Genomic DNA, 26,844 nt, shown 5'->3' with positions numbered 1-26,844 from the left:
GTAAACAAAAAACTATCGATTATATTATCGTTTCACGCCTAATCGATATTAAAATACACTCGCAGCCAACTTAGCAGCTTAAAAGCGCCAGCTTTCAAATTTTAGCCAACTATAATTCCCAAAGGTTTGAGGTCAAAGTCTATAATACAAGTACACAAACTTAGGTGAGACCACACCCTTCACGAGTGTTTATCCAATTTATATATTTGTTTGTTTGCATGAAAATCTACTACCCATTAATATAACTTAGTATTTCTAGTGAATAAATTGGAATCTCTACAGCTTGTGCTGTAACTGAAATTAGCTTGTTAAGCCGCTTACAAGACAAAGGGGAAAATGGCGCGACGGCACCTAGGATAATCCTTGAATTCCTTTTTGTAGTTGCGGTGCTTGGCAAGAGCCCAGATGGTCATCTGAAAAGCGCCAGCAAATGCAAAAAGATAGGCAGGCAGGCAAGCGGTCATAACCGAGAAACAGATCCAAGAGCCAATCTCATATGTATAATTGGGGCAAGAGACCAAACTGTAAATAAATGTATTAGTGTTAGATATTATTTCAATAAACACTTAATTGAAAATTACTTGAAGAGCTTAGTCAGCGGATTAGCATCGGGCACTGGAATTTTGCGAACTTTGGTGCCAGGTGGACGCAAATTACGCAGAGCAATGTGTATGGAGAAGTTACCCAATTCGCACAACTGCAAAATAAACAAAAAAAAGTGTTAAAAGCTGATTTTACAGAAAAATTTAAATATTTACTTACAGCAAAGGCAGCCAGAGCAGCCCAAACGGTGCACATGCAGGGAGAAGTGTACATAGGATGATTAGTGTGATACGAAACGTAAGCGGTGAATCCCCAGTAATAGCTGCAGTTCTTGAAAAGATTGCGCAAGGGCATTGTGTTGTGCGAGAAGCGATGCACAAATATTGTCTCCAGCAAACGCTTCACATAATGAACCGTATAGCAGCCAGCGGCAATACTAAGAAAAAACAACAACAAAATATACAATAAAATAATACAAACGAAAGCGTGTTAATGATTATGCAGGGAAAATCGAGCTTTGACTGTTGAGGCTGAAACGATTTCGATTTTGCATTAACACTAGCCACCGCTAGTCGGGTCAAGCAGGTCGCTTACGATGTATGTGTGTATGTATGTATGCCTAACAGAAATCGGAAGGTGTGCTTGCGCATCGGTGGCGAAAGTCACACATACACAGTCACATATAAGAAACTTACTGCGTGGTGAGTGAGATTGGTTTGGAAGCTGCCTTGCCATAAATGAGCTCTGGTCGAAAATAAAACATCAGGTACACAATTAAAGGACCTGCGTACTCGGCCAAAAACACAGTCTTCCAGCCAATCTGTGGCCCCAAATCCTTAATGTACACCTTGCTGCCATTGCTCAAGCCAAGTGTACCCACAGTGTCTGTGTCCTTAAGACTTTTGCCACGCGGCTCCAGACGCCTTTAATACATAACTTTAATCATTAACCCACATACAATGTTATCAAAGTTCAACTTACAGCGATATGCGGTCCGAATGCGGTGTTTGCCTGAAAGTCTTATGAATTAGTACGCGCAGCTCGTGCACCTGTACCGAGGAAGAGGACACATTGACCTTTCCATGGGATTTGTTGCTTTTTGCATCTAACACTTCCAATTCCATACTTTTCTCCGCTAATATCACCAAGGGCTACTGTTTTTTTTTGTAATTTTACTTGCTTCTGCTTCTTCCAATTTTATACCGGATGGATGACAGTGTGCTTCGAGGCGGCTAAATTTATTAGACTGTATTCGATTATACAGTACACCTTTGCTAAGTTTATCAATATTTTCAAAAGTTGATAGAAATACATTTATTTCAGTATCGTAAAGGCTAGCTAATGCTGTCAACATTGAATTCAGGCATAATTTTTCAATTATCATTCGGCCAGTCGACTCAGCACGTTAAGCAGGTGTTGTCTTGAATTTGTTTAAAAAAATATATTATTTTATTTGTGTGGTGAGTGTCCAAAAACCAAACAGCAACAATAGTAGGCCGTAAATTATTTATATGTATATAGAACATCAAATCATCATACATGTACATCTCATTTTGCGCTCGACTTTTAAAGTGAAAACATCAAACTAAAGGCGATAATCAAATTTCAGCGAAATATTAATTTTTACAAGGACTGCCGCAATTTAAAGTCAACGTGTTGAAAATTGTGAGTAAGACTTTCTTTTTTTTAAATATCGCGCTAAATTGAACCTTCTGGCAATTGTATATTATACTTTGGTGGCAACACTGTCTCTGACCTCAATGCACTGTGCGAGCGGGACAAATATCTGTTGTTTGACAAATCAATAACAAAGTTATAAGATTAGTGCAATTTATCTGCTTAACTTGGGCTGCTTTTACATGTAATAATTTTATAATTCGAGGAGGAATATATTGTTTATAAAAACCATTTTCCTTAAACACAGTCCTATAAACAATCAAATTTAATTGCGTCTCAATATTGATAGAAAGGGATAGCCATACTTAATGCACAAAGGTGCAGAGGCTATATAAAGCCAGTCACACAGATTTTCTCCGCATAGAGAAAAAACTGTGAAAAGTGAAGCAAGCAAAAATATTGAACGCAAGAAAAGTATTATAAAAAAAAAGGAATTTAAAGTGATTTAGTGTGTGAACAAAAAAAAATATAAAATAAGAATTAAAGGTAATAAGCGTCAGTAAAAAACGTAAGTTTTTGAAGCATTTATAAAAACTTATGCAAAAAAATATATTCTGCTGCAGCCATTTTTTTTTTTCATTTTGTATTCTCTTTGTTCGCAAGATAATTTTTTTTTGGCAATAGTGCTTCATTTTGTTTCTAGTTTTTTTTTTTTTTTTTGCTTAATGCCCTTGTAAACTAAAAATGCGTCAGGAAAATAGTCAATTGAGCGTTTGGCACAACTTGTGAATTTATTATTGTGAAATTGGCTTGTGACGTCATTAAATGTTCGAGAAAGACGCATATTGGAATATACGTATACATATATACATACATACGAATGTATGTATTCCATATTGGAATATACGTGTACGTATGTACATGTAAATGCATTTGTGTGCAATAAAACAAGAAATGACGCAGCAGTAAATTCTAGTTTTATGCGTAACAGTTAATCCTTGTTCTTATTTTTAATTATGTATAATATATACATATGTACGTTGAAGTTGGATATTAAAGAGGGCAACAACTCGTTAGAAGAGTAGAACAAAGACCTTTCATTATTTCTTTGTCTAGTTATTTTGCAAGGGAGGAAATGATGAAATATCTAAGCAATACATACAAAACAGTAGATACATACATACGTATACAGTGGAAGCTTTTAAGGAACGAAGCAATAGAAAAAAAAATTAACTACGTTTATAAAATAAAAAAGACTTAAATAAAAGAAGCCTTAATTAGGTATAATTTGTTTAATACAATAATTGATATTTGTTTCTTATATTTATTATTTATACTAAATATTAACTAATTATTTGTTTTACAGTATAAAAAACCATGCAGATCTTTGTGAAGACATTGACTGGCAAGACCATCACCTTGGAGGTTGAGCCCAGCGACACCATTGAGAATGTGAAGGCCAAGATCCAAGACAAGGAGGGCATCCCCCCAGACCAGCAGCGTCTGATCTTCGCCGGCAAGCAGTTGGAGGATGGACGCACTCTGTCCGACTACAACATTCAGAAGGAGTCAACACTCCACTTGGTGCTCCGTCTGCGTGGTGGTATGCAGATCTTCGTGAAGACCCTGACTGGCAAGACCATCACCTTGGAGGTTGAGCCCAGCGACACCATTGAGAATGTGAAGGCCAAGATCCAAGACAAGGAGGGCATCCCCCCAGACCAGCAGCGTTTGATCTTCGCCGGCAAGCAGTTGGAGGATGGACGCACTCTGTCCGACTACAACATTCAGAAGGAGTCTACCCTCCACTTGGTTCTCCGTCTGCGTGGCTGGTATGCGCATCTTTCGAGAAGAACCCTGACTGCAAGACCATCACCTTGAAGAGGTTGACCCAGCGACACCCAATTGAGAAGTAGGCCAAGATCCAAGACAAGAGGGCATCCCCCAGACCAGCAGGTTGATCTTCGCGGCAAGCAAAGTTGGAGATGGACGCACTCTCGTCCGACTACAACAATTCAGAAGGAGTCCTACCCCTCCACATGGTGCTGACCGTCTCGTGGCGGTATCAGATCTTCGTGAGCAGACCTACTGATCATGTCAAACCATCACCTTGGAGTTGAAAGGCCGACACCATTCGAGAATGTTGAGGCCAAATCCAAGACAAAGAGGGGCTACCCCCAGACCAGCAGCGTCTATCTTCGGCGGCAAGCGTTGGAGATGGACGCACTCTGTCCGACAATACAACATTCCAGAAGGATCAACCCTCCACTTGGCTGCTACCGTCTGCGTGGTGGTCATGCGATCTTCGGAAGACCCCTGACGTGCTCTATTATGAATCAACAACTGGAGGTTGAGCCCAGCGAACACATTGGAAGAATGTGAAGGCAAGATCAAGACAAGGAAGGGACATCCCCCCAACCTACAGCGTCTGATCTTCGGCCGCAAGCAAGTTGGATGATGGACGCACTCTAGTCCCGACTACAACAATTCGGAAAAGAGCACCGCATCACTTGAGTTCGTGGCGCCGCGCGTGTGGTAATGACACACAATCACTGTATCGCGATTGAAGACGCCTCAACTGGCAAAACCCATCACCGTTGGACGGTTGAGCCCAGCGACCCATTAGAGGATATGTGAAGAGCAAGATCCAAAGACTAGGAGGGCAATCCCCCAATCAGCCAGCGTCTGATCTTCGCCGGCAAGCAGTTGGAGGATGGCGCCTCTGTCCGACTACAACATTCAGAAGGAGTCAACCCTCCACTTGGTGCTCCGTCTGCGTGGCGGTATGCAGATCTTCGTGAAGACCCTGACTGGCAAGACCATCACCTTGGAGGTTGAGCCCAGCGACACCATTGAGAATGTGAAGGCCAAGATCCAAGACAAAGAGGGCATCCCCCCAGACCAGCAGCGTTTGATCTTCGCCGGCAAGCAGTTGGAGGATGGACGCACTCTGTCCGACTACAACATTCAGAAGGAGTCAACCCTCCACTTGGTGCTCCGTCTGCGTGGTGGTATGCAGATCTTCGTGAAGACCCTGACTGGCAAGACCATCACCTTGGAGGTTGAACCCAGCGACACCATTGAGAATGTGAAGGCCAAGATCCAAGACAAGGAGGGCATCCCCCCCCAGACCAGCAGCGTCTGATCTTCGCCGGCAAGCAGTTGGAGGATGGACGCACTCTGTCCGACTACAACATTCAGAAGGAGTCTACCCTACACTTGGTGCTCCGTCTGCGTGGTGGTATGCAGATCTTCGTGAAGACCCTGACTGGCAAGACCATCACCTTGGAGGTTGAGCCCAGCGACACTATTGAGAATGTGAAGGCCAAGATCCAAGACAAGGAGGGCATCCCCCCAGACCAGCAGCGTCTGATCTTCGCCGGCAAGCAGTTGGAGGATGGACGCACTCTGTCCGACTACAACATTCAGAAGGAGTCTACCCTTCACTTGGTTCTCCGTCTGCGTGGTGGTATGCAGATCTTCGTGAAGACCCTGACTGGCAAGACCATCACCTTGGAGGTTGAGCCCAGCGACACCATTGAGAATGTGAAGGCCAAGATCCAAGACAAGGAGGGCATCCCCCCAGATCAGCAGCGTCTGATCTTCGCCGGCAAGCAGTTGGAGGATGGACGCACTCTGTCCGACTACAACATTCAGAAGGAGTCTACCCTCCACTTGGTGCTCCGTCTGCGTGGCGGTATGCAGATCTTCGTGAAGACCCTGACTGGCAAGACCATCACCTTGGAGGTTGAGCCCAGCGACACCATTGAGAATGTAAAGGCTAAGATCCAAGACAAGGAGGGCATCCCCCCAGACCAGCAGCGTCTGATCTTCGCCGGCAAGCAGTTGGAGGATGGACGCACTCTGTCCGACTACAACATTCAGAAGGAGTCTACCCTCCACTTGGTTCTCCGTCTGCGTGGTGGACATGCTTAAATTAAATTCCAAGCAAATGATAAAAATTTGCAAATATAAAAGAATTTATTTCCACATTTACATTTAAAAAATTATGCACAAAAATTTACTCAGCAGAAATTCCAAATTACAAGTTCAAGTAATACTTAAAAAATATTTAATTAAAGTTTATAATAACCGCTGTTTCTTCTGGCTTCAATTTAAAAAAGATTTTTGAGAGTTATCAATTTTAAAAAGATAAATTCGTATTTTTATTGTTATATATGGGTATTGCGCTAAATGTTCATTCTCTGCCGATTTTCGAAGTAGATAATTTTCAAAAGCATATGTTATTAAAGAGGGGAATCGCTTATTAAATGTTGGTAGTACTATGTACTGTTGAATTTGAAGAGTATACACTTTTCGGTGTTGCGGAATTATTTCGTTGTTTTTTACGCGTTTCGCTGTGAATGGCAAAATGTCTGGATAAGATTGCTGTAGTGGATGTGGAATTGATTTGTTATTTTTAAATTGTTAAAGGGGTTTGTGAACCATGGCAAAAGTACTACAGCGTACCGAAATAACACTACGAAGTTTCTATGTATTCAATTCGAGTCTTGGTGAAAAGGAAGGCGAGGTGAGTCAGCTGTAGAACTTGGCAACGCCTACAATAGCAAAGAATAAACATTGGTTTTCTACAGGAGCACAAGAAGATTCTATTTTATCACCCAATTGACATTGAATTGAATTCAAAGATTAAAGATGTGGGACTAAAAAAACGATTAGTACAAATGCAAAGTCATACAAATATGACATTAATTTTTCAGAACATTCACCAGCGAGGATGACTGCAAGGCATTGCATACACAAAAGACAACACAGTTGTTTTATCAGCCAGAGCCAGGCTTTTGGATGGTGATGATGCTCAATGTACCCAAAGAGATTAAGCTAAAAGACGGCGTCGAGGTTGCAGACTACCGCGGTGGCGAAGTATCAGATCGCATCTACCACGCCGTGCTGCGACAATGCTATTATATGTATCGCTTTCATCATGGCTCGCTGCGTAGTAAATTAACTGCCAATCCCAAGACTGCAGATGCTGACGAACAGCGTGAGCAGCTAATCACTGAACTGCAAGAATTTTACGAACGTTACTTAGGCAGTTTTAAGGAACTAGAAAGCTGTGACATAATGGATATGCTGCACTCCATACAGTATCTGGCGCTCGATAAGGCGCTATTTCTACGGGCGCACAACTTTAGCATGCTCTGTGACACATTCCCTTCTATCAAGGAGTGCATTATGCTCTACAACGATCAGATTGTTTGTGGTGGCAAATTGAGTGCCAGCGATCTATACAGCCTGCATGCACATATACTGGCAACAACGACACCCGTTAGGGAGGGCAGCGTGGAGAGCTGCGGTGCTTTTGTGCCGCAGTGCAAAGCAACTGTGGATGGTGTCGAGCCATTAAGCATTTGCGTGCATGTTGACATGGAAGGTCATATTGAACGTTACCATTTGCTGGTATATCGTGCACTAAACGCTACACTCTGCCTGTTCTTAGATGGTAGGTGCATTAGCAGTCTGTGATTATGTTCGCATTCCTACACTAATAAAATTACTTTTCACAGTAAAACTGGGTGCTCCGAAGCAAGACTTTTGTGATGAGCTACACGCATATATGGGCCCACAGCTGTCCAGTCTGGCTCGTGATATATCTTCTGAAATTGGTAAACTGTCTGCGGGCTCGATCGCCGCTGGGCACGACAATAGTTACAACGATGCAGCACCCAAGTATCTATTCATCAATGAGCAAAGCCTAAAGCATCATACAAACATCTATCGACATGCCAAGACCACCCAGCATAGTATACCCCGCAATGTGATGAGCATTATTGCCGATTTGGCCAATCCCATTGATCAAAATGATACTGTTGCCCCCACAGAGGAGGTGCAGGTAAAGACAACCAATGATTTTTGGGTTGTAAAGCGGCGCTGCAATTGGCGCCAATACTATGTTATTCTTTGCAAGTCCAAGGCAACATTGCTCGATGTGACGCAGGAAGCGAAGCGTATATTTGAACAAGAGCTTACAGATGATGTATTTTTTGACAAATAAAAAGCAGCATCAGATAAATAAAGGGCGTTTTCCAATTATAATGCCTGGTGCGTAATTCTCCACTGGATTTATGCCGCCAGCAGAAGCTGCAACAGGCGCTGGGCTGCGTCGCTGGTTTTCAAGCCATCACCGTACTACTGCTTGTGCTGGCCCCATTAATGTTGCCTCCCTCGTTGGCGTCGTTATACACGCTTGTGGAGGACGACGAACTGGTTGTGGCGCCGTTCTGTGTTTTACTTAATTTTACAATATAGATGCGGCGATTAGACATACATATGCTATAGCTATGATGCTCGTAGTCTATTGTTATGCGCTCACAGCTGCTGTTTGGTATAAAGCTCTCATCAATGCTGCAATGTACATGGGCAATTCTCGTAAACAATAACATCGTACAACGAAGATATAATTATGTTACCTTTCCGTTAGATTAAGCAGTCCCATTATGACATTAGCGCTGCGTTCGTCATTCTTCAGCTCACCACCCGACTCCAGCACCGCTCCATCATCTTTAAGTATCAAGTACCCAATTTGATTGGGTGCAATCAATTTTTCTTTGTCCATATTTTCAATTCTTAGTTCAACAGCAATAACAAAACAAAACAGCCATTCGCAGGGCTACGTAAAATTGAGACATGCCGCTTTGTTCGTTCGAACACGGATCTCTCGCTCTAACTATGTTCGAACTTCACCGTTTCTCACTCACACCTGAACTTTACAATTGAGTCGAACTCATACAATTGAGGTAAACTCCGGTTTGAGATGGGAAACTGTATTATCGGTCAGTATCGAAAAGAGGTGGCAGGCGATAAGAAAGCAAAGTTCGTGTGGAAAAAGTCGCTGCGTGAAATTTAAAGAAAATTCGTTAAAAATCAATAGTTAAACTTGAAAATTTATTGTAAAACCTTAAACAAATACCAAATTGTAAGTTGCATAACGCTTTTACATAAAAACCATTAAATAAAAGCAATTAATTTAAGTTAAAAAGCGGCGTAAGCGTGTGTGCGTGCGAGTGAAAATTTTTTCAACTTTTCGGGTCAAACGCCACACCCTCGCATATATACATAGCCAAATCCAATTAAACAGTGGTAGTGTGCAAGAAATCTATTAGCTATTAGTTTAGTTACAAGTTGAAAAGTAATTGTTTTAATTAATTGCTGCCAATGTGTGCAAGTGAAAAATTCTGTACCTCAAGCACCCTATGAAAAATTATCTCTGTGTGAGTGTGTATGTAGCAGCTCCATTTTAATGTGTGTACGTCATCGGACAAGCGGCAACTCCAGCCTGGCGAAAGCGAGAAAGAGAGCATGTAATAGAAAAAGATGGATGTATGCAAGTGTACAGATACATTTTTTGTTGTTGTTGTTGTTGGTAGTGTTTACCAAAACATTTGCGAGACCTGTTTAAATGTAAATGTCCTTGACATTAGCGGCCGCTTGTTTATTTAGGATAAAAAAAAGCAACCATGCTGTAGCGGTATAAATTTTTGTAATTGAAAAGAATCACAGTCTTAAGTTTAATTAAGTACTAAATTTAGTTAGTAGCTGATTTTTAGTAAATTTGGTTAATCAGTTGCTCATAATTCAACTTGCGCGCATTACGTCATCCAGCTATTTCTGATAGACACTTCAATTAATGTTTCGCCGCTTGTCTCTCTGTGTTTGTGCGAGGTGTGTGACTGTATTGATAGAGGGTCGCGCACACAGATACGCGCTCTCTCTTTAACATGCTCTCACGTTCGAATTCCAAACAAAATATTATGCTCTCACTATGGGTGTTTTTTTTTTGTACCGATTTATTAGCTCTAGCTCTCTCCCCCACTTTTTACAATTTTGTTGTTGTTCTCATTTATACGCGTTGAACAGTTAAATTGTCTTCAATGATTGCATGTTTGTGTGTGTGTGTGTGTGTTTTTTTTTTAATATTTGTATGGCTGCTTTGCAGACAAACCTCGAGCTCAGGCCTAGGCTCTATGTTTTTGAATTTCCTGCCATGTTTTCTGGGCTATTTGCGTGACTAAGTTATATTTGGATTCACAAACAAGCATATGCATACATATGTACATAGTATGTTCATATACATATTCATATTTGAAGCAGCGACCAACCCCTGGTCTGATGATGTCATTTAAGTCAGTCCAATTGAAGTTGCTGTTTACGATGTAGATATTTTAATGCTTATGTATGTGTGTGCTTAAAAATCTTATTGAATCTTTTGTGTGTAATTTATGTTAATTACGAAACTCAATTCTGTTTCTTTTATTACTACATTAGTGCAAATTTGAAAAACTAATATTTTCTAATACTTAAAATTTAAAAACTAACCTGGCTTAACTTTTAAGTATGTGTTTTGAACAAAATTTCAACAGAAACTCTTTCTAGCAATTAGAATTTAGTTTGGTAAATGTATGGGAAGCAAATAAATGGATAAATAAGCAGAAGCAATACACAACTTACAAAAAAACTGAAACCAAACGAGCGTACAAGCAAATGTTTTCTTTTCTTCTGCTCTCATCTTCCGTTGCAGGAAACGGCTGCCTGAATTTGAGAGATAAAGACAATATGTTATGAAAACAATACATAAACAAAACAATTTATATAAACACAAATACTTAAGCCATGGCACAGGCTGAGGAGCCAGAGCAGCAACAGCTGCAACAATTACTGACTCAACTGGAGCAAGTGCCCTTGTCACAACTGCCGGACAGATTCCAAGCTTACTTTGAACAGCAGACAAGCGACAGCAGCTTGGAGGATTTTGCTGTTTATTACCTGGCTGCACTGCGTCAGCACACGGAACTGTATTTTCGCTCTGGAGCCAGCAGCGAAGCGGAAACGCCCAAATGCCAAACGCCCGTGCGACAAGCAAAGCCACCGACAGCAGCAGTGACCCAGCTGGAGTTCAATGAGTCACTGTTGAGCCAGCTTAGCCTAAGCAATGCATCCGAGTCGACACCAGTGCGTGGCCATTCGGGACGCTGCAGTACACCGCAAAGCGGCAACGAACGGACAACAAATCGTAGCGGTGGTGGTGCCAATGGAAGCGGCAGCTTCTGCCTGGGCGACTTTCTTGCCACCCCCAATCACAGCCAGCGCTCCAAAAAGAGGGTAACGCCACAGCAGATCAGCACTCCAAAGGACAACAACCAATCCCAGAAGCCGCGCCGCCGTGTGCTGCCCATGACCATCAGCAGGAACGTCTCCAGTACCAGTTTTGGCGATACGAGCAGCTTTAGCAATGAGAACAACTTGTGGCGCATCTCGCAGAGCAGCGAAATGTTGGATCGCAGTCAAGTGGCTGCATTTGAGCAGGAGGCTAGAAAGACACTCTTGTTGCATAAACAACATATTAAAAATGAGGCAGCCAGCAATTACAGCATGCCACAGCAAGCGGAGCGCGAGCCTGAGTCAGAACCGGAGGAGGAGACACCATTGACGACAACTGATATGGAGCAAATAGAGTCAGGCAAGCAGCAGCAGCTGCAACGTCTAGCGGGTATCTATTCGCAACTAATAGATCTCAATTTGGTGCCAAATGTGCTCAGCGAACTCAGCTATACGCTGCAGTTGCTCAACACACGTGTGCCGGTAGAAAATGCGGACCAGCAACAGCAGCTAAAGGACACTGCTTTCAGTTTGTTAATCGAGCATAAGCAATGCATTTACTTTGCGCTGCAGTTGCTCGAGCAAGAGCAGCATCTGTTGCTGCAACTGGATCGTAAATCGTTGACCGTGTTGCTGCAACATAAGCGTATTTGTCTGTTGCCGACAGCGCTGCAACAGCAATTGGAGGCTAGTTGCCAACGCAAGCAGCAACAACTGAATCTAGAAAGTGACAACAACACAGGCAAACCCACAGCTGCGCAACAGAATGTTTATTATCAGCCCGAAAAGGATTCGCGTGAGAATTTTCCCACACAAAATGAATTTGGCGCATTTAAAACGCAACGTGATTTGTTCTATAAAGCGTTGAAGCAATGGGAGCTCTCACATCTCAACCGCATCTTTTGCTTTGCCGGCGAGCTGTCGGCACGAGTGCGTGACATCTTTAAGCAGTCGGAGCATGTTGTTAATATGGCGCACTTTGCGCAACTATTTGTTAGCCAACTGTTAATGTGCAGCGCTGAAACGCCGGACACGGCGGAGGATTTGGGCTTGAAACTCGATCAGCAGCGCTTGAATCGCCTGGCACAACGTTTGGTTACCAGCAACTCCAGCGTTGAGGATCAGTTTCCACGCAGTCAGGCGTTCTTTAGAGATTTCATAGCCGAGTGCAACAGTGTCGCCTTTTTGGCGCAGCTGCAATTAGCGCTCTATGCGCAACTGCAACGCTTAAATGATTCCAGCTTTGAACTCCAGCAGCTGGCGGCTTCGGATGACTTGGCGGAGGAGGTGCAGCAACAACAAGCAACACAACAAACGCTGTCACCTTGCATAGTGCGCAGTCAGACGTTGGCTGAGCTCCTGCTGCTGGCAAAATTTCTTGGATATGTTTATGCTTTGCCGTTTAGTCGCGGCAGCGCTTTCGTTTGCCCGCAGCAGCTGCAACTGCGACGCCAATGCCAGCCACCTTATGAGCTACGTCCGCATTTGGAGCGCGCCATGCGCGAGGGCAAACTGCTCATCACGCTGCCTTGGCTGGTGCAGTATCTGGGCATGCTGGATGCAGTGACTCTGCAGTTGCCTGCCTGCCTGCAAACTCTGCAGCTGCTCTATGCGCTTTATGCTGCCACAGCGCAGTTGCAAGGGGGCGCTATTTTTCTTATAACGAAGCTGTCTGGGTTGGCTGCTGGATACGCAGTCGACCCTTGGCAGTGGCTACTACAGCTACAGACGTCAAAATCACGTGGATGAGAACACAACCAATCTCATTAGCAACTGCCTGCAAAGCTTTAGCCTGTTGCCCACGCAGCTGCCGCAATTGGAATCTCTGCTGCCCGTGGCCTGCCCTTTCCTTCATGAGTTTCGTGTGGCCATAACTCCGACGCAACGTCAGCCAGCACGCAGCGGACGCTATCGTTACATAACAACGCGTCTGGAGCAACTGCAACCGGTTGTTGTCAGGTCTACGCCGCTGGAGCCGTCGGCAACACCCGCGCAGCAGCAACAGCGCCAACTTGTTGATGCCTTTTTGCACTCGCAACATGCCTCTATGCGTCGTCTGCTCGAATTTGTCAGCGAGCGCAGCTTCAAGTGCGTGGTAAAGGATGCACAACAGCAATTGTTGCTGCCCAGCAAGGCAGCAGCAGATGCGCTAGTCAATGGCATTAGCTCCACGCACCAACAGGAGGTGCAACGTGAGGTGCAACGCATTTATGAGCAGGCGCGCAGTCAGCTCTGCCAGCTGTGGCAGCAACAAGTGCCTGGCATGCTTGATGAACGCATTGAGCAATCGCTTCTGGCATTGCTGCCGGTCAATACCAATGCCGTGGTGCGTGCCACATATGCGCAGCTGATACGCGCTCAAGCATCGCAGCAGCTGCAGCAATGGCTCCAGACAAGTGTCTTGCAAACGAACTTTTATCACGGAGATCTGCCGGAGCTGGCGGCCAAAATCTGTCGCGTCAACAAAACTAATGCGCAGTCTAGTGAGGCTACCACTCCCACACAGTCTAATGAGCTTTGCCTCCCTAATGAGCTTTGCCTCAGCGCCATGGGCTCGTTGAGTCTCTCACAACTGTTGCATGAGCTGCAGCAATGGCTGCACTGCCTCAGCTTGCGTCCAGATTTTTTATGCCATTTAGTGCCGTTGCCGCTGCTTTTGGAACGCAGCAAGCTGGCGGCGCTGCAGTCACAACTGCCAAGTTACTTCTATCAGCTGTTGGGCAGCTGCTTGATACGTCTGCTGCAGTTGCTCATGTGTCGCCAGCCACAGAAGTTTAATCTCATCTACGTCAATCTCTGCTGCGATGTCTGGCTTTCGCCACAGCTGCGCCACAATCGTGACACATTTGAAACTCTACTTAGCCTCAACTTTGTGCAGGAGCTCAGCCACAATCTGCAGAACGTTGAGCTTTTGAAACAACTGCTGCTGGTCATGTTGACGCGTCAACTGCTGCAATTGGATAAACTCAATCAACTGTTTATGCCGCTCTTCAAGCACAATTGGCCGCATGCTGTGTGGCAAGCGCTCTCACAGTTGCTCTCGCAGTTGTCGCAGCACCAGGCGCCGCAACAAGCAGCAGCAGCAGCAGAGGAGGAGGAGGACCCAGCCAAGTCACAGCTTTTTATGGAAGTGCTTGCCGATTTGTCTCGTGATTTAGATAGCTTTTAATTTAATTTAAGCCCAACAGTCGCTTATGTCATGCATTTAGTTTAGTTTCCAATGCTCAACGTTTCCATCAAGCTGTGTATAAAAAATTTTATTTTTGCACAGTTGCCACAGAATTTCAGCATTTTATGTTATGCTAGCATTTAAGCGGATAAGATAAGAGCACAGAACACTGCCTTATCGATAAGGCAAATTACGTTCGGGTTCGTCAGCAACACTTTTGACGCGACTGTCGATGCGGTCATCAGGCCCGACAGTGAAGTCAGCAAAGAAATTTATATATTTGACATTATTAAAACAACAAGTTATTTTAATGCAAAGTGTTTCAAAAAGTAAATGTAAGTAGTATTGCCAAAGTTAAATCAAAGTTTGAAAATGTTATAGTATTTGTTTATGTGAAAGAAAAATTCTATAAAATAATTTGTATCAGTTAAATGAAATGCCTGTGTGACTTAAATCATTGCTTGACAAATATAATTCCGTTCAAAATGCTTTTAAACATATATAAATTATATGTTTGCAGAGAAATTAAATAAAATAAGTTTAAAAAAATTTGTATATTGATTTTTAACACTTAGCGACAAACTTTAGCTTTAACTGATACCACTGTGCAGCGCAAAGTGCGTAAAGTCTGTTTGTATATATATATACAATACAATATATATACTTACGTATATGTATGTGTGAGTGTGTCATTGTGCTGATTTAACTGAATGGAGCAAACGGGGTCGATTATGTAATATGAAACAAAGCCAAGCTATAGCTGTGTAGGTCTGTGTGTATATGTTTGTGTGTCTGAGGGGAAACCAAAGCAAATTAAAATTAATTAACGCTATAACGTTTATTCTCATGCTCATTTATTCTATTTTCTATTTAATTTTTTGCAGTTGAACACGAACAAACTTTGGCAAGAGACAAACAAATTCGATGAGCAAAGCAACTGCCGCAGTATTAAATTAAATTAAAGCCACTTTACAAGCAAACGAAACGATTAAATATATAATTTCATAACAATTTGAAAAGCAATTAACGAACATGGAGAATTTTACACCCAAGGAGGTGAAAATCCTCGAGACTGTTGAGGATATTCAGGAGCGACGTGAGCAAGTGCTGACTCGCTATAATGAGTTTAAAATTGAGACACGCCAGAAGCGCGAGAAGCTTGAGGATTCGCGTCGTTTCCAGTACTTCAAGCGTGACGCCGATGAGCTGGAGTCGTGGATATACGAGAAGCTACAGGCGGCCAGCGAGGAAAGCTATCGCGATCCCACCAATTTGCAGGCCAAGATTCAAAAACATCAGGCTTTCGAGGCCGAAGTCTCAGCGCATAGCAATGCCATCGTATCGCTGGACAATGCCGGCCAGGAGATGATCAACCAGCAGCACTTTGCCTCGGAGACCATACAGCATCGCCTGGATGAGCTGCATCGGCTGTGGGAGCTGCTGTTGAGCCGTCTGGCCGAGAAGGGTCTTAAAGCTGCAGCAGGCGCTAGTGTTGGTGCAATTCCTTCGCCAATGCGAGGAGGTCATGTTCTGGATCAAGGATAAGGAGACTTTTGTCACTGCCGAAGAGTTTGGTCAGGATCTGGAGCATGTGGAGGTGCTGCAGCGCAAATTCGATGAGTTCCAAAAGGACATGGCCTCGCAGGAGTATCGCGTCACGGAGGTCAATCAGCTGGCCGACAAGTTGATACAGGATGGCCATCCAGAGCGCGACACCATTACCAAGCGCAAGGAGGAGCTCAACGAGGCCTGGCAGCGTCTCAAGCAGCTGGCCATTGTGCGCCAAGAGAAACTCTTTGGCGCGCATGAGATCCAGCGTTTCAATCGCGATGCCGACGAAACTGTTGCCTGGATAGCTGAGAAGGATGTGGTGCTGTCTTCGGATGACTATGGCCGTGACCTGGCCAGCGTGCAGGCGCTGCAGCGCAAGCACGAAGGCGTCGAACGTGACTTGGCCGCCTTGGAGGATAAAGTGTCCACGCTGAGCGCAGAGGCACAACGTCTCTGCTCCATACATGCGGACCACAGCGATCAGATTCGGGACAAGCAGGCAGAGATTGCCAACTACTGGCAGAGTCTAACCGCCAAGGCCCGCGAGCGCAAGCAGAAGCTGGACGAGTCGTACTATCTGCATCGCTTCCTGGCTGATTTCCGTGATCTGGTCTCCTGGATCAATGGCATGAAGGCCATCATCTCCGCCGACGAGCTTGCTAAGGATGTGGCTGGTGCTGAGGCCTTGCTGGAACGCCACCAGGAGCACAAGGGCGAAATTGATGCGCGTGAGGATAGCTTCAAGCTGACCACCGAATCGGGTCAGAAGCTGCTCGAGCGTGAACATTACGCAGCTGCTGAGATTCAGGAAAAGCTGGCCGCCTTGGAGAATGACAAGAGCTCGCTGCTGTCGCTGTGGGAGGATCGTCGCATTCTCTACGAGCAGTGCATGGACTTGCAGCTGTTTTATCGTGACACAGAGCAGGCTGACACCTGGATGGCCAAGCAGGAAGCTTTCTTGGCCAACGAAGATCTGGGCGATTCGCTAGACTCTGTGGAGGCGCTCATCAAGAAGCACGAGGACTTTGAAAAGAGTTTGGCTGCACAGGAGGAGAAAATCAAGGCGCTGGACATCTTTGCCACCAAACTCATTGATGGCCAGCACTATGCAGCTGATGATGTGGCACAGCGTCGCCAGATGCTGCTCGCCCGTCGCGCTGCGCTGCAGGAGAAGTCCGCACGCCGTCGCCAGTTGCTGGAGGACTCCAACCGCTATCAGCAATTCGAGCGTGACTGCGATGAGACCAAGGGCTGGATTAGCGAGAAGCTGAAGTTTGCTACTGATGACAGCTATCTGGATCCCACCAATCTCAATGGCAAAATGCAGAAGCATCAAAACTTCGAGCACGAGCTGAATGCCAACAAGTCGCGCATTGAGGACATAACCAATGTGGGCACGGAGCTCATTGAGAAGAAGCATTATGCCGCGGATCAGATCAACACGCGCATGCAGGAAATTGTGGTGCTCTGGGAAACCTTAGCTCAAGCTTCGGATAAGAAGGGTTGCAAGCTGAATGAAGCCTGCCAGCAACAACAGTTCAATCGCACCATCGAGGACATTGAGCTTTGGCTGAGCGAGATTGAGGGTCAGCTGTTGTCCGAAGATCATGGCAAGGATCTAACCTCTGTGCAGAATTTGCAGAAGAAGCATGCACTGCTAGAGGCCGATGTCATGGCTCATCAGGATCGCATTGAGAGCATCAATGTGGCAGCCAACAAGTTCATTGAATCGGGACACTTTGACGCGGATAACATTCGCAACAAGGAGGGTAACCTTTCGGCACGCTATGCTGCTCTTGCAGCGCCCATGTCTGAGCGCAAACAGCATTTGCTGGACTCGCTTCAAGTGCAGCAGCTGTTCCGTGATCTGGAGGATGAGGCAGCTTGGATACGCGAAAAGGAACCTATTGCCGCTTCAACAAACCGAGGTCGCGATCTTATTGGCGTGCAGAATCTGATTAAAAAGCATCAGGCCGTGCTGGCCGAGATCAACAATCATGAGGCGCGTCTCTTAAATGTCATTGCTTCGGGTGAGAACATGCTGAAGGACCAGCCGTTTGCCAGCGATGATATTCGTCAGCGCTTGGAGGCCTTGCAGGAGCAGTGGAATAACCTGAAGGACAGGTCCAACCAGCGCAAACAGGATTTGGATGATTCACTGCAGGCGCATCAGTACTTTGCTGATGCCAACGAAGCCGAGTCCTGGATGCGGGAAAAGGAGCCCATTGCTACAGGCAACGACTATGGCAAGGACGAGGACTCTTCGGAGGCATTGCTCAAAAAGCACGAGGCACTGGTTTCCGATCTGGAGGCCTTTGGCAATACCATACAGGCGCTGCAGGAGCAGGCAAAGAACTGCCGCCAGCAGGAGACGCCTGTGGTGGACATCACCGGCAAAGAGTGCGTTGTGGCGCTTTATGACTACACCGAGAAATCGCCACGTGAGGTGTCCATGAAGAAGGGCGATGTGCTCACGCTGCTCAACTCCAACAACAAGGACTGGTGGAAGGTCGAGGTCAACGATCGCCAAGGCTTTGTGCCCGCTGCCTACATCAAGAAAATTGAAGCTGGTCTAAGCGCCTCGCAGCAGAATCTCGTGGACAACCATTCTATTGCCAAGCGTCAGAACCAGATCAACTCGCAGTATGATAATCTGTTGGCCTTGGCACGTGAGCGTCAGAACAAGCTCAATGAGACCACCAAGGCGTATGTGCTGGTGCGCGAAGCTGCTGATTTGGCTCAGTGGATACGCGACAAGGAGAACCATGCTCAGATTGCTGATGTAGTGGGTGAGGACCTGGAGGAGGTTGAAGTGCTGCAAAAGAAGTTTGATGACTTCAACGATGACCTCAAAGCAAATGAGGTGCGTTTGGCTAACATGAACGAGATTGCCGTGCAGCTGACCTCGCTGGGACAAACCGAAGCCGCTCTTAAGATTCAAACCCAAATGCAGGATCTGAATGAGAAGTGGAACAATTTGCAAACCTTGACAGCGGAGAAGGCAAGCCAGCTGGGTTCGGCGCATGAGGTGCAGCGTTTCCATCGCGACATTGATGAGACCAAGGATTGGATTGCCGAGAAGGCTAATGCCCTGAACAACGATGATCTGGGCAAGGATTTGCGCAGCGTGCAGACGCTGCAGCGTAAACACGAGGGTGTGGAACGTGACTTGGCAGCGCTGCGCGACAAGATTCGTCAACTGGACGAGACCGCCAATCGTCTCATGCAATCGCATCCAGATACCGCCGAGCAAACGTATGCCAAACAGAAGGAAATCAATGAAATGTGGGATCAAATCATAACCAAGTCCACAGCACGCAAAGAGAAGCTGCTGGACTCGTATGATCTGCAGCGTTTCCTCAGCGACTATCGGGATCTGCTTGCTTGGATTAACTCCATGATGAGTCTGGTTACCTCCGATGAGCTGGCCAATGATGTCACTGGCGCCGAGGCGCTCATCGAACGTCATCAGGTACGTTGCTTGGTTTTTAATTTAATCTTCATTTTATCCCCCCACATTCTTTTGGCAGTAATTCCAAATTCTTAAGTTATACAGCGTTTAGCTCCCTGATTTAATTTTACAACTTTTTTCTCTATGAATTTATTTTTGTTTTGTCTGCCATACCATCACACCTTCCCTACAAATTCACATCATTAAACTATTTATTGACGTCTACTGCTACAACCAACCTACAACTATAAACAAATATGGTGCATGGTGTTCATCCACACATGCAATATTGTGTCCAATGGTGTTGTCTCTTGCTTAGGCACATCGTGCTGAAATCGAATTCACGCTGGGCAGCAGCTCGGCACCGCCAGCAGCAACAGCATCATTATCCGGCGACGAGGTAGTTCTCCGTGTACACCCAACAATCATTTCCGTCATCTTTGTGTTTCGTTGAGTGTTTTTGAATTAATTATTTGTTCTTTCACTAAGCAAATATTTTATAAATACACATGGATAAACTAATTTTATAGCTTGCAGATTAAACAGCTGCAGCTTATAACTAACATTGCAGTTTTTGCAATTTATATTGTTAACTACACATAAGATTAAAATTGCAGCCACTTCGATAGAGAAAAATTCAATTTAAAATTAAAACAAATTATTTGCTTAAATCACGTATCGTTGGTTACGTTACATTTTATGCTGTTAAGTGTCTAGCTTATGTTAATGTAAAGCTGACATCGATACATGATTAATTTCGTAGTGTGGCTATCGATTTGCATATTTTATTTGTGCAACAACATCTTGTATTTTTGCAACTGATAAAATTTACATGTAACAAGTAAATGCTAAATCAAATATTAGTTATTTTTTCTCTGTGTAATAATGCTTTTCCTAAATAAGTGTTTCTTTAAAACTTTCTACATGGCTTACACATTCATATACATACACACACACACATTACATGCGTACAATTGTTTATAAAATAAACTATAAGCTAATCATTCCAAAGGACCCACAGCTCCTGATCATCATATGTTCATGTGTCATCTCCATCTCAGTTTCTGTTCGACGTTTGTAACCTTAAAGCAACTTCGTTTTGTTTAATGACGCTGCCACCACTGACCTCAACAGCAAAGCACCTGTTACTTGTTATGCTAACCTGGCCAAAAGCAACTTCAGCTTTCAATAAATTTTAACTAATACAGTTTTCTTTAATCCCAACCAGGAACATCGCACTGAGATTGATGCGCGTGCTGGCACATTCGGAGCTTTTGAGCAATTTGGCAATGAGCTGTTGCAGGCTAATCATTATGCCTCTCCTGAGATCAAGGAGAAGATTGAGGATTTGGGCAAGGCACGTGAAGATTTGGAGAAGGCCTGGACCGAGCGTCGTCTGCAGCTGGAGCAGAATCTCGATTTGCAGCTGTACATGCGCGACTGCGAGCTTGCCGAGTCATGGATGTCGGCCCGCGAGGCATTCCTCAATGCTGAGGATGATGCCAATGCTGGCGGCAATGTTGAGGCATTGATCAAGAAGCACGAGGACTTTGACAAGGCTATCAATGGCCATGAGCAAAAGATTGCAGCACTGCAAACAGTTGCAGATCAGCTAATTGCGCAGAATCATTATGCCTCGAATTTGGTTGATGATAAGCGCAAGCAGGTGCTTGAGCGCTGGCATCATCTGAAGGAGGGTCTGATTGAGAAGCGTTCGCGCTTGGGTGATGAGCAGACTTTGCAGCAATTCTCACGCGATGCGGATGAGATTGAGAACTGGATTGCAGAGAAGCTGCAGCTGGCCACGGAGGAGAGCTACAAGGATCCGGCGAATATACAGTCGAAGCATCAAAAGCATCAAGCCTTTGAGGCAGAGTTGGCGGCCAATGCAGATCGCATACAGAGTGTGCTGGCGATGGGCGGTAATTTGATTGACAAGAAGCAATGCAGTGGCTCGGAGGATGCGGTGCAGAAGCGTCTGACGCAGATTGCTGATCAGTGGGAATACCTTACTCATAAGACGACTGAAAAGTCGCTGAAGTTGAAGGAGGCCAATAAGCAGCGTACTTATATCGCTGCTGTCAAGGATTTGGATTTCTGGTTGGGCGAGGTCGAGAGTCTGTTGACCACTGAGGATTCTGGTAAGGATTTGGCTTCTGTCCAAAACCTCATGAAGAAGCATCAGTTGGTCGAGGCGGATATCGTGGCACACGAAGACCGCATCAAGGACATGAACAACCAGGCCGATTCCTTGGTCGAGAGCGGTCAGTTCGACACTGCTGGCATCCAGGAGAAGCGCCAGAGCATTAACGAGCGCTACGAGCGCATCTGCAATCTGGCTGCCCATCGTCAAGCTCGCCTCAACGAGGCACTCACGTTGCATCAATTCTTCCGCGACATTGCCGACGAGGAGAGCTGGATCAAGGAGAAGAAACTGCTTGTTGGCTCCGATGACTACGGGCGCGATTTGACTGGCGTGCAGAACCTCAAGAAGAAGCACAAGCGCCTTGAGGCAGAGTTGGGTTCACATGAGCCTGCTATCCAAGCCGTTCAGGAGGCTGGCGAGAAACTTATGGACGTGTCCAATCTAGGCGTGCCCGAAATTGAGCAGCGTCTGAAGGCCTTAAACCAGGCCTGGTCCGAGCTTAAGAACTTGGCTGCCACTCGTGGTCAAAAGCTGGATGAATCGCTCACCTATCAGCAATTCCTTGCCCAGGTGGAGGAAGAGGAGGCCTGGATAACCGAGAAGCAGCAGTTGCTTTCGGTGGAGGACTATGGTGACTCCATGGCCGCCGTGCAGGGTCTGCTGAAGAAGCACGACGCCTTTGAGACGGACTTTGCGGCGCACAAGGATCGCTGCTCGCTGATTTGTGAGCAAGGCAGCGAACTGGTTGAGGCCAAGAATCATCATGGTGACTCGATTGCACAGCGCTGCCAGCAGCTGCGCAACAAGTTGGAGAACTTGAACTCTTTGGCGGCTCGCCGCAAGGGCGCCTTGTTGGACAACTCGGCTTACTTGCAGTTCATGTGGAAGGCCGATGTGGTGGAGAGCTGGATTGATGACAAGGAGAACTATGTGCGCTCCGATGAATTTGGACGGGACTTGTCCACTGTGCAAACGCTACTCACTAAGCAGGAGACATTCGATGCAGGTGCGTTAAATTGAACGACAATCTTGTATAGCAAAATATTTTATTGATATGTATTTTTTTACAGGTCTCAATGCCTTTGAACAGGAGGGCATCCACAACATAAGCGCACTCAAGGATCAGCTTATCAATGCCAATCATGCCCAGTCACCTGCCATTCTGAAGCGTCATGGAGATGTCATTGCACGCTGGCAGAAGCTGCGTGATGCGTCGGATACACGCAAGCAGCGCTTGCTGGCCATGCAGGAGCAATTCCGCCAAATCGAGGAACTCTACTTGACATTTGCCAAGAAAGCTTCGGCCTTCAATTCTTGGTTCGAAAATGCCGAAGAGGATCTAACAGATCCTGTTCGCTGCAATTCGATCGAAGAAATACGCGCACTGCGCGATGCGCACGCCCAATTCCAAGCGTCTCTGTCGTCGGCCGAAGCTGACTTTAAGGCATTGGCAGCACTCGACCAGAAGATCAAGAGCTTTAATGTTGGACCCAATCCATACACATGGTTCACCATGGAAGCTCTTGAGGAGACCTGGCGTAATCTGCAAAAGATCATAGAGGAACGCGATGGCGAACTTGCCAAGGAGGCCAAGCGCCAGGAGGAGAACGACAAGCTGCGCAAGGAGTTCGCCAAGCACGCCAACCTCTTCCATCAATGGCTTACCGAAACGAGGTGAGTGCCAGTCTTGTTCTCTCTTTCTCTCTCTTTAGATAACTCTTACTGTGTAAAAGTTGTTGATGTGTTGGTTTCTCATGTTTCCCATACCCAAATCCTCAACACACAAACAAACGAAACTAAAAACAACTCTTGTGGTCTATTGTATTCTCCACTCCACACCTTCCCCATGAACAACGTAACTGAAACGTTCAATTCTATTCTTCTAGATATTATATGCTGGGTTATAACCGTCAAGGGTAATTAAGAAGGGTTTACCTTTGTAGTGTGCACAGTCTACTCCAGACTGCAACCAGGCGAAGCTCTTTCAACATATTTTTGTTTCATTTCTTGATTTTATTGTCGTTTCTGTTATTGTTGTTGTTTGACTTGGCAAAAATGCTAAACAAATGTTAACGACTGCGTCGCCTTCACTAACTAAAGTAACGTGGACACAGCTTAAAGTGTGCCATGGCTTTGTAAATATAAATATCTAATTTTATTGCTGCAGCGTTAGTTTTAGTAAACTTTAAACAAATCTAGTTGCATTTAGCGCGTGCTGATCACTCAGCACATTTAGCAGGAGCAAAAACAACAAATTTTGAAAACATTTAAATTTGATATATTTTTTTTTATAAGCAGCAAACTAATTTCAGCATGTTCTTTACCGAATTTGTAGCATACAGAACTAAAAGTAGAAAAGCATATAAAATTATTTTTTACGCCAAAAAATCAATTTTACTTAACAAATTTCTAGTAGCTTCAATAAAAGTTAATTTTCATTTGATTTTAACTCGCTTTATACGATTAGTATACTTTTGTATTGTCCTCTTATAATTTGCTGAAAATTGTATATTTTTAACTACACTAAACCCATGGATTCAAGCGCTATTTACCAAATTCAATTCACTTTTTAACCAACAACACTTGTGTACATATAAACAAGAAGACAAACGCAATTTAGTTGTGCGTCAAAAATTTACAAAATATTTAAAAACTGCCGCCCCTAACCACAGACCTTTAACAAGATTTGCTTTTCTTATGCATTATATATCCATTGTATTGTTGAAATTTTACGAATCTTAACTCTGCCATTCATCTGCTGCGTGTGCGTCTTACTAATCAGCTTTATTCTCTTTTCAATACTCACACACAATTCTTATTATACCAACTGTACACATGCACAGAACATCGATGATGGAAGGCTCTGGTTCGTTGGAGCAGCAACTGGAAGCACTTCGCGTCAAGGCCACGGAGGTGCGTGCGCGTCGTGTGGACCTTAAGAAGATTGAGGAACTGGGCGCTTTATTGGAAGAGCATTTGATTCTGGACAATCGCTATACGGAACACTCGACAGTTGGTCTGGCACAGCAATGGGATCAGCTGGATCAGCTATCGATGCGCATGCAACACAATTTGGAGCAACAGATACAGGCACGCAATCATTCGGGCGTCTCGGAGGATTCGCTCAAGGAATTCTCCATGATGTTCAAGCATTTCGACAAGGACAAGAGTGGCAAACTGAACCATCAAGAATTCAAATCTTGTCTGCGCGCGCTTGGCTATGATCTGCCCATGGTTGAGGAGGGTCAGCCAGACCCAGAATTTGAGGCCATAGTGGATGTGGTCGACCCCAACCGCGATGGCCACGTTTCACTGCAGGAGTACATTGCATTCATGATTTCCAAGGAAACCGAGAATGTACAATCCTACGAAGAAATCGAGAATGCCTTCCGCGCCATCACTGCCGCTGACCGCCCCTACGTTACCAAGGAAGAGCTCTACTGCGTAAGTTAACATACATTCGAATAATTTTAAAAGTTTAACTAATCGGAATATCTTATTGCAGAATCTTACAAAGGACATGGCGGACTACTGTGTGCAGCGTATGAAACCTTTCTCGGAACCGCGTTCAGGCCAGCCCATTAAAGATGCTTTAGACTACATCGACTTTACGCGAACACTTTTCCAGAATTAATTTCACTATTGATTCAGTGGCGCCTGAGCTGAATGTCTTACAATATATTTCTTAAAACACAAAAAAAAAATATTACAAAAAAAATATATATTTACACGATTATTTTCAATAATTTTTAGTATTTAAGTGAAACAGTTTTATGCTTATTTAAAATCGAACTAAATATTTGCCACAATGAACCCAAAACACTAAAGCACTTATATACGATACATATATACTATATTTATCAGCAATTAATTTGAAGTCTTTGCATTTATTTCTCTAGCCATCCATCAGTTAAAGTATCTTAAATTTTGGCATGACGTCAGGCAGTCAATAAACTACACTAATCACATATATATTTAAACGAATTAATGTGTGTCTATATAATGCAAGTCAAGTATAATCGCCAGATACTTAAAAGTGCTTTGGCTTTGCTTCCAATTATAAAAGTTTTCAATGCCTTTTAATTGTTAAACATTTTGTAATATCAATATGAACAAAATTTAAGATACAATATAACCCAAACACCAATCCTATTAGCCCAAGCCAGTTTATACAGCAAGTAGTTCAAATCTATTAAGCTTCAAATTTTATAACAAGCTACAAAATATTTGCCTATATATGTGTTTTACACTTAAATAATTGCAACTAAAATATATTGCTGCATGCTATAAAATGTTAACAATAACAGTGTTTTATATAAATGGGTAAACCTTTTATTTAAGATATAATTGCAACAGAAATACATTTAAATTAAATCAAGAACTTGTTTATGCTGTCCGCATAGGCAGTGCTTTTAAGCTTTTGGTTAAGCGCATCTTTGGGCAGCCACTCGTACTTGGACGTCTGCTTTTCATCTACAATGCCTCCGCGTAGCGAGGCGCGATAGAAGAAGACCTTGGCACCCACACTGTCCGCACGCTCACTGCTGGGATATTTGTACTTATAGAAACCCACAGGCGCATTGCCGTAGAAGAACACTTGGAGCTCCTTGCCACAATGTTCGCGCAACACGCGCTCTGCTGTTTGCCTCATAGTTTCGCCTTCTTGTCGCTGACCTTGTGGCAACACAAAATGCTGCTGTGGTCCCAACTTCTGCTGAACCAGCAGATAAAGTGTATCTTCCAGGCAACGATCCGTCGAGGTAATTTTATTAGCCGCATCGTCCGGCGTGTTACGGGAGCCTAATTGGAATTTTTTCAACTCTTCTGTGTAGGCATCTTTCAAATCCTGCGCTGTTTGCTTCGCAGCACTGTCATCCAAATCCACCTGCACCTTGCCTTGTTTAATCATTTCCGCTTGCTTCAGATCACGCTCGTGCTGCAACTCATGGTTCGATTTCAGGCTGTTTTCGAGCTCCACTTTCCAGAGCATGTCCTGAAACTGGCGCTCCAAAGGATTAAGCGTTTTTGACACTACCGGCAGGCGCTCAACCAAAACACCAGCATACAAATCCCATTTGTCCTTGGCGCCTGCTGCAGAAGTGGACTGTGGGCGTGTCAACTGCTTGGCGCTGATTTGTGTAAGACGGCGTAGCATTTTGAAGTCAATTTTAAAATAAAGCTTAACAAGAATGTTCACGCAGGTTACATGAGCAGCACTTATACAGCTGTTCGGTATTTCGATAACAGTGG

At 44.6% G+C, this 26,844-nt stretch overlaps 7 protein-coding genes across 7 annotated transcripts; 4 read left to right on the top strand and 3 right to left on the bottom strand.

Annotated features, from left to right (window-relative positions):
* Window positions 1-160: 160 nt before the first annotated feature.
* Window positions 161-1,667, bottom strand: LOC108599460 (very-long-chain enoyl-CoA reductase). Its single transcript, XM_017986295.2, has 5 exons — window positions 1,525-1,667; window positions 1,239-1,466; window positions 763-979; window positions 582-697; window positions 161-522 (listed from the first exon to the last, which is right to left on the bottom strand). The coding sequence occupies exons 1-5, from the start codon at window positions 1,665-1,667 to the stop codon at window positions 318-320; spliced, it is 909 nt and encodes a 302-aa protein (XP_017841784.2). The 3' UTR covers window positions 161-317.
* A 1,045-nt stretch (window positions 1,668-2,712) lies between these two features.
* LOC108599457 (polyubiquitin-C) lies at window positions 2,713-6,178 on the top strand. Its single transcript, XM_017986293.2, is given in 11 exon segments — window positions 2,713-2,728; window positions 3,527-4,112; window positions 4,114-4,159; window positions 4,161-4,397; window positions 4,400-4,435; window positions 4,438-4,524; window positions 4,526-4,670; window positions 4,673-4,877; window positions 4,879-5,281; window positions 5,284-6,003; window positions 6,005-6,178. Coding segments are annotated over 10 exon segments (2,613 nt in total). The 5' UTR covers window positions 2,713-2,728; window positions 3,527-3,537; the 3' UTR covers window positions 6,164-6,178.
* A 347-nt stretch (window positions 6,179-6,525) lies between these two features.
* Window positions 6,526-8,189, top strand: LOC108599459 (vacuolar fusion protein CCZ1 homolog). Its single transcript, XM_033293593.1, has 4 exons — window positions 6,526-6,691; window positions 6,756-6,847; window positions 6,882-7,624; window positions 7,689-8,189. The coding sequence occupies exons 1-4, from the start codon at window positions 6,608-6,610 to the stop codon at window positions 8,174-8,176; spliced, it is 1,407 nt and encodes a 468-aa protein (XP_033149484.1). The 5' UTR covers window positions 6,526-6,607; the 3' UTR covers window positions 8,177-8,189.
* An 82-nt stretch (window positions 8,190-8,271) lies between these two features.
* Window positions 8,272-8,782, bottom strand: LOC108599462 (ragulator complex protein LAMTOR4 homolog). The gene is made up of 2 exons (XM_017986298.2): window positions 8,592-8,782; window positions 8,272-8,526 (listed from the first exon to the last, which is right to left on the bottom strand). Exons 1-2 carry the CDS (start codon window positions 8,735-8,737, stop codon window positions 8,295-8,297), a joined length of 378 nt encoding a protein of 125 aa, XP_017841787.1. The 5' UTR covers window positions 8,738-8,782; the 3' UTR covers window positions 8,272-8,294.
* A 227-nt stretch (window positions 8,783-9,009) lies between these two features.
* Window positions 9,010-25,853, top strand: LOC108599455 (spectrin alpha chain). The gene is given in 8 exon segments (XM_017986289.2): window positions 9,010-9,097; window positions 15,331-15,913; window positions 15,915-19,469; window positions 20,677-22,600; window positions 22,665-23,268; window positions 23,481-23,510; window positions 24,438-25,038; window positions 25,100-25,853. Coding segments are annotated over 7 exon segments (7,278 nt in total). The 5' UTR covers window positions 9,010-9,097; window positions 15,331-15,478; the 3' UTR covers window positions 25,229-25,853.
* LOC108599456 (protein disks lost) lies at window positions 9,058-14,791 on the top strand. The gene is given in 3 exon segments (XM_017986292.2): window positions 9,058-9,097; window positions 10,700-12,939; window positions 12,941-14,791. Coding segments are annotated over 2 exon segments (3,654 nt in total). The 5' UTR covers window positions 9,058-9,097; window positions 10,700-10,791; the 3' UTR covers window positions 14,447-14,791.
* A 65-nt stretch (window positions 25,854-25,918) lies between the features above and the next one.
* On the bottom strand, window positions 25,919-26,827 carry LOC108599461 (39S ribosomal protein L46, mitochondrial). The gene has a single exon (XM_017986296.2). The coding sequence runs from the start codon at window positions 26,747-26,749 to the stop codon at window positions 25,964-25,966; it is 786 nt and encodes a 261-aa protein (XP_017841785.2). The 5' UTR covers window positions 26,750-26,827; the 3' UTR covers window positions 25,919-25,963.
* Window positions 26,828-26,844: the final 17 nt, after the last annotated feature.

The sequence above is a fragment of the Drosophila busckii genome, chromosome 3L (genome assembly GCF_011750605.1).
Source record: "Drosophila busckii strain San Diego stock center, stock number 13000-0081.31 chromosome 3L, ASM1175060v1, whole genome shotgun sequence".
Taxonomy (NCBI): Eukaryota; Metazoa; Arthropoda; class Insecta; order Diptera; family Drosophilidae; genus Drosophila; species Drosophila busckii.
This window is presented reverse-complemented; position numbering and strand designations above follow the sequence as displayed.

Coding starts and splice junctions, on each gene's coding strand:
- LOC108599462 (XM_017986298.2), bottom strand. CDS start 8,737: ATGGACAAAGAAAAATTGATTGCACCCAATCAAATTGGGTACTTGATA. Junction 8,527..8,591: donor CTGCTTAATCTAACGGAAAG/GTAACATAATTA, acceptor TGTACATTGCAG/CATTGATGAGAGCTTTATAC.
- LOC108599461 (XM_017986296.2), bottom strand. CDS start 26,749: ATGCTACGCCGTCTTACACAAATCAGCGCCAAGCAGTTGACACGCCCA.
- LOC108599460 (XM_017986295.2), bottom strand. CDS start 1,667: ATGGAATTGGAAGTGTTAGATGCAAAAAGCAACAAATCCCATGGAAAG. Junction 980..1,238: donor CCAATCTCACTCACCACGCA/GTAAGTTTCTTA, acceptor GTTTTTTCTTAG/TATTGCCGCTGGCTGCTATA. Junction 698..762: donor CTGCTCTGGCTGCCTTTGCT/GTAAGTAAATAT, acceptor TTTATTTTGCAG/TTGTGCGAATTGGGTAACTT.
- LOC108599459 (XM_033293593.1), top strand. CDS start 6,608: ATGGCAAAAGTACTACAGCGTACCGAAATAACACTACGAAGTTTCTAT. Junction 6,848..6,881: donor AAAAAACGATTAGTACAAAT/GCAAAGTCATAC, acceptor TTAATTTTTCAG/AACATTCACCAGCGAGGATG. Junction 7,625..7,688: donor ACTCTGCCTGTTCTTAGATG/GTAGGTGCATTA, acceptor TACTTTTCACAG/TAAAACTGGGTGCTCCGAAG.